The sequence below is a fragment of the Sinocyclocheilus rhinocerous genome, unplaced genomic scaffold (genome assembly GCF_001515625.1).
Source record: "Sinocyclocheilus rhinocerous isolate Xijiao unplaced genomic scaffold, SAMN03320098_v1.1 scaffold515, whole genome shotgun sequence".
NCBI lineage: Eukaryota > Metazoa > Chordata > Actinopteri > Cypriniformes > Cyprinidae > Sinocyclocheilus > Sinocyclocheilus rhinocerous.
In genome coordinates, this window is record NW_015660140.1 from 333,155 (window position 1) to 345,823 (window position 12,669).

A 12,669-nucleotide genomic window follows, 5' to 3' on the forward strand; every position below is an offset into this window, starting at 1 on the left:
TAATAATAATTTAATTTAAAAAATCTAATAAAAGCTGTTTTTTTTTTTACTTTCTATTCATCAAAAAATGTATGCAAGTATGGCTGCTGAAAATTCAGCTTTGCCAGCACAAGAATAAATAAAATTCTAAAATACATGAAAATGTAAAAGTTATTTTATGTATAATTATAATCATATTTTTCAATATTACTGTGTTCACTCTATTTTAAATTAAATAAATGCAGTCTTGGTGAGCATAAGAGAGATCTAACATTTTAAAAATCATACAACCCCAAACTAACAGTATGTTTCCTTAAAATAAATGAGAATAAATTAAATGGCAGAACTATAGAATTATGATACTAATTCATATAAAAAGCTTAAAAAAGCAATCAAAAACTTTTTATTCCAAAAATGCAACATTTACAATTAAATATGACAATATTGCATCACAGTTATGTGCCTACTTGTGATCTGTTCTAATTTTCACTTGAATTTATACTCTGCAGTGTATACCCACAGTGCATAATTTGGTCATTAATGAAACAGACCTTTTTACTAAATTTAGCAGTTTAGTAGATTTTAAGTAAAATAATCCATTTGAGTGCCTCTAAACTACCTATTTGTTACAAGCTTTCAGAGAAATATGCAGTCTGGAGAGTTACAGCCCTCATAGCCCAAAGTCCTATTACGATTTTAACCACGGAAGCACTTTAGGCTAAAACGGCCTAAATTGATCTGTACGCCTAACGACAAATAAACCCTTTAAAAAGACTGTTATTGGATTCATATGTGTTTCCCTCGATAATCTCTGCGCCTGTGAGCCCAACAGCATTAAGCCCCTGCATCAAAGAGCCTGCCGTGTATGCTGTGGGCTTTACAAGTCTGCTCTGTAGACCTTCAGAGAGTGGAAGAGTGAGAAGGGAGGGGGAAACTCAATGAGGCTAATAGCACCATAGAGGTCCGTGAGACCCGCCGTCTCCCTCGCTCATTACCGAAACGCTGCTTTTTCTCCTACCAGACAGATGTTGGAGCACGACGCTTACGACCAGTGAGAAATGAGATGAAGTGATGCCTGAGTCACTTCACTACGTTTTTTATTTGTGACTGTTGATTTCATTTCCCACCAAATGAGGCCCAAGGAACATGATGCAAAACATGCACGGAGTCGTTTAACACGGGCCTCGTTTGAGCGTTATACGCTACCTCCCATTTAAGAAGGCACATTTATTCGCAAATTAGTATTTGACATAAATCCAATTGGAGCTTGAACGTCACAGTTGTGGAAATAGTGAGGGGCAACCATATGTAATCAGTTAAAGCGATGTGTGTCTGTGTATTTCCTAACTGATGCCTTTTCCATGTGCGCTGGAAAGACAAACACAGATGGTATTTAATGACACTGGAGATGTTGCTAGCTATTTTTCGGTGAGGAAACCACTCACATTAAAAGCTTCAAGCCCTATTCCTTAGAAAAAAGTTCAGTTTAGGCTTTTGAGAGAAAAGTGAGTGTTTGTTGAATAAAAACGTAATGATCTGAATCACATAATACAATGATATTTGTGTCCCTTATGCTGAAAAAACTGTCGAAACAAACTTTCCATATGACTCAAAAATCACAGATCAAGCAACCTCTATCACCATTCCTCCCAAGAGCTATCATTGGGGAAAAAAAAAAGAGTATGCTAAAAATGTTGTAAATGTCATTGCATACTTTTGATTTTTTTTCCGTTCTGTAGAACACAAAAAAAGATATTTTGAAGAATGTTTTTGTACAGTGGAAGTCAATGGGGTCCAAAACAACACTGGAAAGAAAGTAAGTCATACAGATTTGGAACAACATGAATTATTGAAGACAGAATTTTAATTTTGGGTAAACTATCCCTTTAAGCTTATGCTGAACACCGCATTAATACCCAGAAGTCTCCAGACACATGTTAAAGTGCTCTATGCTTGAAGGAGAGAAAAAACTGAGAGACCGCAAGAGTTCTGCTTTCGTGCATCAGGAGCGGCAGAGCCTTTTATATACATACTGTTCATATAATGCTCTGGCTCTTAAAGACCCTGGGTCTACATTACAACCCTCTATGCTGTTCTCTAGCGAGCGAGAGTGCCCAATTACCGTATCAAATAAAAGCCATCAGCTATATGAGGTTTTCTGATTATGATGGGCTTGCATAGAAAGTTGGACGCAAGAGCTCTTTTGAGAACATGGCTTATTGCATCCTCATATAGCACAAAGCAGACTGTGGAAATTATCAGCCATGCAATTCACAATAAAAATGCACACGTGTGCGCAGGCTAAAGCTAATACACACGCATATCCAGGAATTCAGCCTCAATAACAGGAAAAACGTGGAGAAACTGCCAGTATGCGCCTGTATGCCAATGGTTTTCAACAGGTACAGTAGATGTCGTAAATACATCATCTGCCTCTTAAGAGCATCATTGACGGCCATTGAAATTGATTTGCAAGCAACATATATATTAATAATTTCATTATTTTATAGTAGACGTTCTGTAGATGTTAACTTTAAACAAAATCAATTTAACACTAAAAAGCATGCATCAAACCAGGCCACACGTCAAACACACCAGCACTTGTGCAATGTTAAGGTTTTCATAACGCTAGTCAGTCATCCAGTTGGCGATACTGGTTACAGCTTTAAGTTGATCTGCATCTGACTTTGAAGTTTAAATACATTCAAACTTAAAATAACTTTTCTGGTTAAATGATTGCATGTTGTATAAACCCCTCTGATGTGAGGAATGTGAAGTGTAGTGTGTGTGTGAGTGTAATAAAAAGCACATGACTTCATGGTTTATTCTCTCTAGCATTTGTTCCTCTCCACAGCCTCTGCCCTTCACTTGCTCCTCCGCAATTGAACATGGACCCTGGATCATTCCCACACATGCAGACAAGAGACACATGTGACATCTCTCTCTTCTCACCCACATCCACACACACTCCTACACAACTGAAAAATCTCTGTATTTTTCTCAGGTTTTACGGTAAAAATACACAAAACTGGACAAATTTACATAAAGAAAAACTTGTTTTCAATTTTTTTCCCCCTATTTCACTGTGAAGCTCTTGCAGAAATCTTACAGAAGTTTAGACATAAAACAAAAAAAAATTCAGACGGGTTAAAAAAATTAATTTAATTAAATATATTACATGTAATTCAAGATATATTATACAAATTTTATGGCTCAGATAAATGAATAAATGCAATATTTCACTGAAAAAAATATTATACTGATCAAAGTATACAGATATTAAATAAATGACTTTAAAGAATATTTAGTGTTTACAAAGAATCTGTATTGTAAAGGGGGTTTATTTACACATTGGAACATTTTGTTTTCCCCCATTTATTTAGTATAAATTAACAAAAATATAACAAAAACAACAAAAATACAAATTTACTGACTTTTCATTTTTGGCCCTTTACAAATCTCATCTTTTAAAGAATATTTCTTGAATAAAGTTAATTTTTACACATGGGATACACACTTTAGTAAGGTTTACACATAACAACACCACTAAATAAATAAAGAAATACATAAATATAAATAATTTACCAATGAGATAAGACATACATTTTAAGACATTTAAAAAATGAATGCATCTTGTTTTAATAATATTTCAAAATTTGTTTCTTTTTTTTTTTTTACTGGAAAACCACAAATTAGGGCTGGACGATATGGCCAAAATTGATATCACGATATATTTCTTAATTTCGGTCGATACGATATAATTCCGATATCGATATGAACACTATTTATCTGAAATAGAAATCTTTTGTAACATTATAAATGCCTTTATCATCACTTTTGATCAATTTTAAGCATCCTTGCTAAATAAAAGTATAATTTCTATAATTTCTTTCCCTCATATCACCGTTATTGAAAAAAATTATATCGCGATACATATTGATATTGAATTATTGTCCAGCCCTACCACAAATATACTGATTAAGAAAATATGATATGATGTATTTGTCTGTCTGTAAGTGAGGCACTATCCTGCCAATATCAGCATTAGCTCCTTTATATTCCTGCATTTTCCCTGACATGCAGTTAGCTCTTGTGAGGAATGAGTCAGAAGTAATGGAGGACAGCTCCCCACCTCTTCCTTTTACTTCTGGCAAAGGAGGGGCAGCGAGTGAAAAGGTCAGTCTTATTTTGCTTTTGTTTATGGATCTTTCTGTTTGTTGTTTCTCATGGATCCCACCGAACTGAGCTCGTCTCTAATAACAGTGCAAATGAGATTCCAGCCCTGGCAGTCGCACGTAACCGTACATTTTTGAATTGACTCGTGCACTGTCTTGATGCAAAAATATTCACTAAACGCAGACATCCCCCTCTCTATCACATCACACATACACACACACCTTCAGACATTAAACCTACTGTCTGTCATTTTGTGCTCTCAGGTCTTTGGAGAGGATCTGGATTGAGGGGCCTGCTTCCTTTACCTCTTCCCCATATACATAAATCAGCTTTGGGTTCAGGATGCGGCGCACGGAAAAAACTTCAGGGAAAGAGTGAGATTGAGACTCTGAGGAACAGAAGGAAACAGGTCATGGCAATCAAGCGCTCTGTTGGACATCTCTGCGCACGGTAGTAAAAAGGAAAATGGGTTTATGCTGTCAGAGGCCTGCGAAGATAAACCTGAGTGGCGTACATTACCGCAAAAATATCGAACGGGCCACAGGAACATCCACTTGGTTACGCGGAGTAACGGTAATGTCAGCACACAACAGGAATTTGGATTAGGCTCAAAAACACATCGTCCCGCAAGGAACCGCTTTCATCTACATTCCAGCGAACATTCAAAGGAGTACACGAGCGTATAAAACAAATGCCAAAAAAGCAATTGCAGAAATAACCATGAAGAATATAGATTAGGAGTTCAGTGTTTCTGCGTGTCACTATGGTTTCAGGCGCTGCGGTCTAAGGGAATGATTATGTTACTCATGAATGTGACCTTAATTTCAGACAACCCAGCATTCCTGTCTTTGACACTGTATATACAAAGAAAGATTTCACAAGAGCCAAACCTCAGAGCATTGAGGAACTTCTTATAGTGTCTAGCCTTTAGATTACCTGTTCCCTAAACCAACAATATGGCCTAAACCACCAACAATATGGCCTAATCAGCTCAGCTCATACAATGAGGGGTTGCGGTGCAGTGGTTAAATGAGAGTGATGCAAGTTTGAGTCTGGCTCGCATTTCATTTCCTGACCCCATTTACCTATCGTTTCTCCAAATCTTTCTATCCTTTCTTTACTGTCCCTATAAATAAAAGCATAAAAATGGCCATAATTACACGAAAACTAGACTGATAGCTAAAAGATCATGGTTTGAACCATGAATGGAGCAACTGTGTCACTTTTGAGAAACTTAAATCTTATGAAATTAATTATTTTATTCAGCAAGAATGAATTTTGATCAAAAGTAACAGTAGAGATTTTTACAACGCTAAAGAACATGCTATTCCTCAAAAAATACTGAGAAAAGTACTGTTTCCACAACAATATTAAGGAACTGCTTTCAACATTATTAACAATTAAATGTTTCTTGAGCATCAGATCAGCATATTATCTTTGAGGGATCATGTGACACTGAAGAATGGAGTAATGATACTGAAAATTTAGCTTTGCCATTACAGAAATAAATCACATTTTAAAATAAATTATAATAAAAAAAGGTTATTTTAAACTGCAATAATATTTCACAATATTACTGTTTTTACTGTACTTTGATCAAATAAATGCAGCCTTGGTGATCATAAAAGATGTGCAAAGAAACGTGAAAAAAATCTTTCCGACCCCAAACTTTTGAATGGTATAATGTAATAATAAAACGTATAACTTAAATTCTTATTCTACTTTTATAATTAATAAACAAATTTAAAAAATTAAAAATATTACCTACTATACTTTTTTGGTTTCAAACTAAAAAAATTACAAAATGAACATTATATAATATAATATAATATAATATAATATAATATATAAAAATATTTTTTAAATATAATATAAAAAATATTTTTAACAATAAAAAAGTTTGTGTTCTTTGTATTTAGTCAAGAGATATATGTGTATTAGTTTATGTGATGTAGAGATCCTCAATTTGTTATATGAATTTGCAAGTAAGAGTTCAGGGTAACACTTTATTATAGGGATCAATGCTCACTATTAACTAGATGATTGTTAGCATGCCTATTAATAACATATTGGCTGTTTATTAGTGCTTATAAAGCACATATTCTGCATGACCATATTCTACATCCCTAATCCTACCCAACACCTAAACTTAACCAAATACACAAAATAATGTTATTTTTAGCAACATCATATGACCCTTTTAATAAGCAGCAAATTAGGAGTTTTTTTTAGGCAAAAGTCATAGTTAATGGTTTGTTACTGGTGAGAACTGGACCCTAAAATAAAGTGTGACCGAGTTCAGAACTTAGAATAAACTTAAGCATCTGCCACAGAAATAAATAAATAAATAAATGTACTTTTTGGATACAAGAATCTGCTAAAGTGACTTTCAAACAGGGCACCTGTGGCTCAATGCCAATATTTCACCTTGTATAAATGGTTAGCAGCTATGTGGGAGGCTAGATAATGTCCCTCTGTCTCTGTGATTAGCCAGTGCAGACAGGCTCTCTCATTAGCTTGGCTTTGGATGAAAATGGAGCAAAATGAAGCTCATTATCACAAAGCGTAACTAATATAGCACAGCAACTCCCCAAACACACACACCCACACATGCTCAAATGGGAGGCAATAAAACCCCATTCTTTTCCGGCCCAAAACTTTCATTTCACATTAAAGTGACCCTGATCTCAGTCTGGGGTTAGCGGGGGGTGTCTGGACCTGAACAGTGCCAATTACCTATGATGTAATTACCTATGAGAGACCGTTCGCTGCACTGCCTGTAGGCCCACATGCTCTCCTCTCGCCGCTCCGTCGCTTTAAGGGCCCGGCCTGAGCTTGATTTATGGGTGAGCTGAGGATGGGGCGCCTGCTTTTGAAGTCCATGAATGTGCAATATAAAATACACCTGGAAAGAGCCAGGGGCTCCCACCACCTTACACAAGCAGGAGGTGGGGTGGGGTGCGAGAGGAAGGGGGCATGAGGAGAGGAGGGGTCACCAGTGTTTCCTTTCAGGCTGGCTTTTATGGCACCACTTCAAACAATCGCTGGCTCTCTCTCTTTCTCCCTCTGTCCCCACCCTGGTCATTGTACAGAGCCAACTGGACTGAAATTGGTCTTTCTTCTCTTTCATGGGCCTGTCTCTCCCGATATACACCCCCCATCACTGTTCTCTGAAGTTACATGTAACAAATGTGTCAATTCGCCAGGTGCCAGAAAGACTGAGCTTCTCTACTCGTTCAGAGAGGTGTGGTGTGGGAAGGTCTCACAGCTAACATCTGTAAAACATGTTCATATTAAAAATACCCCAACTAGACCTGGATGAGTAGAAAATTGGTTTAATATGATAAATCGGTGAGTACATACTTCACTTCACTTGAAATACCGTGGTACAAGAATATGCCAATTATTCCATACATGGTATGTAATGGGCTCCAAAAATACCACACTGAAAAAATCTATTTTTGTTTTTTTATTCAAACCTAGAAAAAGATTAGGATTTATAATAATTTTAAAGAAAAGTTATAATATAATGTAATATAATATTCTTAATTGTATGTAATCTATATTATATTATATTATATTTAAATAAGTATAAAAAGTAGTAAAAAAAAAGTTAAGACTTAAAATGAAGAACATTATATAGCTTTTTGTCATAACTTTTGTTAAATTATCTAAAATCCTAAAATATTTTAGCAATTTTTCAAAATCCTAATAAATAAATTCTAGCTTTAAAATAAATTGTACTTTATTTTAGATTAAATTATCTAAAATCCTAAAATATCATATAAAAGAATTAAAAGAAATATTATATTAGACTAGAATTTCTTATAATTTATAATAATTTAACTTAAATCTAGGGAAGGATTTTGAATGATTTAAAACAAAGAAAAGACATAAAATGAAAATTGATATATGATATTATTTGTCATAATTTTATTTAAAAAATTTTTTTTAGAAATCCTAAACCTAAAATAATATAATATACTATGTTTTTTCTTTTATTTTAACTAAAAAAAGCAAAATAACATTATTAGTGATCTCAGACATTTGAACCCTAATGCATATCAAAATACCACTGAATTACCATCTGTCATTAGCACTATACCTTGGCACCACCACAATACTTTCAGTAAGGGTTAACACTTCAGATGGTAGCAGCTGTAAAACGTAACACTGAAGAATGTCCTTTGACTAAGACATATTCAGACAGAATAATCTCTTAGCTCCAGCCACTGACACACACAAATATACACACCTACCACTGAAGTGACAAAAACAGGATCTCGGGGCAGACATTACATCAGTGCTGAAACTTGAAGATGACATAACCTAAATCACACTAGATGAAACACGCAATACACACGCTCAACACACACACGCAGGAGTTTATGATGCTAATTCTGCCGTCTGATTTGTGAACATACTTTAATAGAGGCTCGACCGCACTGTTTGGTGTACAGCCAGTCGGTGTGCAGATTCCACATGTGCGTGAGTTTCAGCGAGACAAACTGTTTGACAATTTGGGTGAAGACTTATGGAGGAATCTGTATACACGTATGCATAACTTCGAAGTTTCGATAAACACAGAGAGAAAAAGAATACACAAAAACATCACGCTCATGCACATGCATAAACTCACGCAGAATGAGCAACAGGTATCTTCCCTGGCAGGAGATCAGCCATTTTGAAGCTAAACCTCAAAGGAGTGACTCACTGCCATCACATGGCACAAGCTATTTCAGACCATGCCTTGATTTTTTTCTTCTGTTGTTGGCTGGCCAAGGGGCGGACACACGAGACGGGCATATGTGTGAGCCCTTCTCCAGCATTCAATGCCCTTCAGTACATCATCTGCGCACTAAAATCTGATAGCGGTGCTCCACAACAAAACTACGTGCAAACTTGAGCGAATCTTAAACAGCAACTTGAGAAGAGCAGAAGTTGGAGTACTTCATTAGGCATGATTAAGCAAAACTACAGATGTTTCCTAATATGGAGTGACCGAGCGGAGGTGGAAATTATTAGGGAGAGATGCAGGGAAGACAAACGGGTGGGATGAGATCTATTTAAAGCCTGCTTGGCGGGGTCTTACCTCTTTGAAGTTAACCTTGGGCCCTGCTCTTTTCTGCTTGCTGCCCTTTCCACCAGAGCCACTGAAGTGAATCCATTTTGCAACCTGCGGAAGAGGAGGCAGAGCAGGGCGGGAGAGAGAGAGAGAGTGAGAGAGATGGAGTGAGCAGGTGAGATAGACAAAGACATCGTAAAATACCTGCCGCACCACATTCGCCTTGGTAATGAAATAGTTAAACATGATGCACTCAGAACATACAAGCTCAATTCAACAGTTTCTGAGCTGAAGGATGACATTCAAACATCAGAGAAACAGATACAACGACTGAAAGACACTAAATACAAAACATCAGGGTAAAATCCTTCACTTCTCACAAACCAAAAATACACCTTCTAACTGTGTGATTTCCTCTCTTAGCCACTGAGCGATGCTCCAGGTACAAGAAACAGCAAATACTACCCACAATTACACAATAAAAACGGTTCAAACCGCAAACATGCCCTCAAAACAGAAGATCCACAATTGTTGTAAAAGTTATGAATGAAGCATATGAAGTGCTACAGGTAATACAGTAAATAACTATCAATCCGCAAAGGAAGTAAGATATAAACAGGTGCTCAATGGGAGCTTTAAGAGTTAAAAAAGTGCTTTACCTCTCCCTTGACTTCTTGCACCACTGGAGTCCGCAACCATTCTGAGCAGGCGTCCCTCAGCCACTGAACAAGAGGAAGAGATCAGCAGAATGTTGAGTGGAGAGAGAGAGAGAGAGAGAGTCGGCGACGTGTCGGTGATTCTCTCAGATTGCGTCTTTGATCATTCACACTGCGTGATTGTCACTCGCGTGAATGAGCACCGATTTGCCTCCGATGTCGGGCATTTGTCTGCGATTTCGCAAAACCTGTTGGCGAGTGAAAAATCGGGCTAAAATCGTGCAGTGTGAACTCGGTATAAAGCATAGTAGTTTTGTAATTTGAAGGAGGGTCATCATAGTTTTGATTTAGTTTTATTTCTGTTTTATTCAGTTTTTCTTTAAGTAAATTTTGTGGTAGTTTTATCTCTATGATGGTTAGTTTTATTTTTTATTTAATTTTGTATGTGTGTGTGCTGTATTTTCTATTTCTTTCTTTTTTTTCTTTTTTTTGCTTCCAAAGTTAGTGTGAAAATTATATAATTTAAATACTGGCATTAGTATAAAATAAATGTTATAAAATCTCAGAATTTTAAATATTCTATAAAAAATGTAAACAAATTATTTTATACGGATAATTAATCAAAATTATAATTGGTTTTATCTTTATTTCAGTAAACAAACAAAGAAAAAAATCCAATCTGGCGACAAATAACTATGAAATGTCAGTCAAAAAAACAGAACACAACACAACACAACACAACACAACAAAACAAAACAAAACAAAACAAAACAGATTTTCCCATGCAGTTTGATTAACGGCCAAGACATTCTGGTTCCAAAAATATGGCTCGGGATTCTCTTTAAATGCAAGTTTATGAATTTTTCCATCCGTTTTATTGTCTGCCAAGCGAAAATTATAATTCAGATTGCTTAGAGAAGTAGCACAACTCAACAGCCGCTTTAAGAGTTAAATACATGTATTTTTGTTACCCCAGGGAGAAGAGAAAGAAAGTCTGTGTGTCTATGTATGTGTGTTTTTTGACTCTTGTGCACTTTCGGGAAAGGAGAGTGGGCAGAGCAGAATTTGACTCTCGGGCTGCAAACTGCCATTGTTAACTTGGATACCACACATAGCAGTTTTACGGCCCAGATTGCCTGGTTCATTCCCGGCACAGCCAGGTCTTTGTGCGCCTGCAAGACACTGCAATCAGCCCCCTCTTACTGCCAAACTCGTAAAATACGCACACAAACACACTCGCAAACTCCCATCTCACACATGCTGATTGTATATACGGTAAATGTAGTATTTCTGTATTAGTACGTCTGTATGAACTCCTAAACACGGCGCGCTCAGAACTAAATTGGTGTTGAACAGTTAACAGTGGGATGTTGCCCTTGTGTTGGCGGCACAACAGCGACAGCTGCTTTTTACGATGACAGACGTGCTAACTGCTCTCACAGCTCTCTGTCTGAAATCGAAATGGGTTTTTATACTTTATCATCTGGTAAATGATCAGATCCTTCCCACTTTCCTAACACACATTCCTGGTCTTGTGCTTGATATGATTCATTGATGATCAAATCATATTCGTCTTTGTAATCGTTCATCATAATAACTATAGGCTGAGCTTATTATTTTCAGTTGTGTTTAGGCATTCTTTACACAACTAAATGGAAACTACTGATTGTGCATAAATTACTACACATTAAATTAGAATATTCCCATTACTGACTGAAATTATGATTCCAAATTTCTAAGTTCTAGCAAAATTTTACATACAAAATAACACTAGAGCTGATTCTAGACAGCATGTCTACAAATAAAACAAAGGAATGGCTCGCAGATGATTTTTTACACTGATTGGAGAAAAAAAAAAGTTTAAACAGCATTTGGGGAGACATGGGATTTCATTAGCTGTTGCTCATTGCTACTCTTTTGCCAGCGAGTTTGTCACTCATAGACATTTTTTTTTTCAAAAAGATTTGTATCTTTTTCTTAAGAAAGGAAGCTGCCCAGCACTATATTTTGTGTTCTAGTTGTACTTAAGCTTACACACACACACACACACACACACACACACACACACACAAAGTAAAATGTGGACAAAAATGCACACTCTCAAACCCATCCCTCAAACACACACACACACTTAGTTCCTCTTTTGAGTGCTAAAATAACTGGACATGAACTTGCACCTGATCGCTAAGGTGGCAGTGGATTTGACATTTAAGTGAATGCCACCTATGCTGTGTTCCAAAACCTAGCAAGCTTACAGATAGCGGTGGGAATCACCAGAGGCCCCACGATACGATATTATCACGTTACAATATTATTGCGATTTTAAATATATATTGCGATATTCTGTTATATATTGCAATTTATTAACTTTTTCCAACTTCAAATTATGTCCCCAAACAAAAACTTTGGCAACATCTGTTTTAACTAAAAAAAAAAAACATTTCTCAGTTTGTTTATCTCACTTCAATTTTATTGTTGCTGTGCAAAATATATAGTCAAGCAGACAAACTGACCAACACTTTCATGAAAACCTGTCATAAATGTTGTATGCACCAGGCAAACTCAACTATTTGTATTACAGTCTAATCTAGTCGACCTTAATTAAATGTAAACAGGTACGCACTGCTGTGCTACTACAGGTATTTTGAACAATGCAACTTGAACTTCGAAGGCGTAATTTTAATTCTTGCTGTTGCCGTCGCTGCCATGTTGTGGAGTCGCTGTGTTTTTCGTTGTGAAAGCGAAACTACTTTGTTTGGCCTTCCAAAAGAGGACACGACTAGAAATCAGTGG

At 36.3% G+C, this 12,669-nt stretch overlaps 1 protein-coding gene across 2 annotated transcripts in view; it reads right to left on the reverse strand.

The window, feature by feature from the left end:
- The window catches only part of aopep (aminopeptidase O (putative)), an 89,783-nt gene that overhangs the window by 34,634 nt on the left and 42,480 nt on the right, over positions 1-12,669 (reverse strand). For both annotated transcript variants that reach the window (XM_016534002.1, XM_016534001.1), the window contains exons 12-13: positions 9,880-9,942; positions 9,248-9,331 (exon numbers count right to left, since the gene is read on the reverse strand). In XM_016534002.1, the coding sequence (XP_016389488.1) occupies positions 9,248-9,331; positions 9,880-9,942 (147 nt within the window). The remainder of the gene's footprint in view (positions 1-9,247; positions 9,332-9,879; positions 9,943-12,669) is intronic.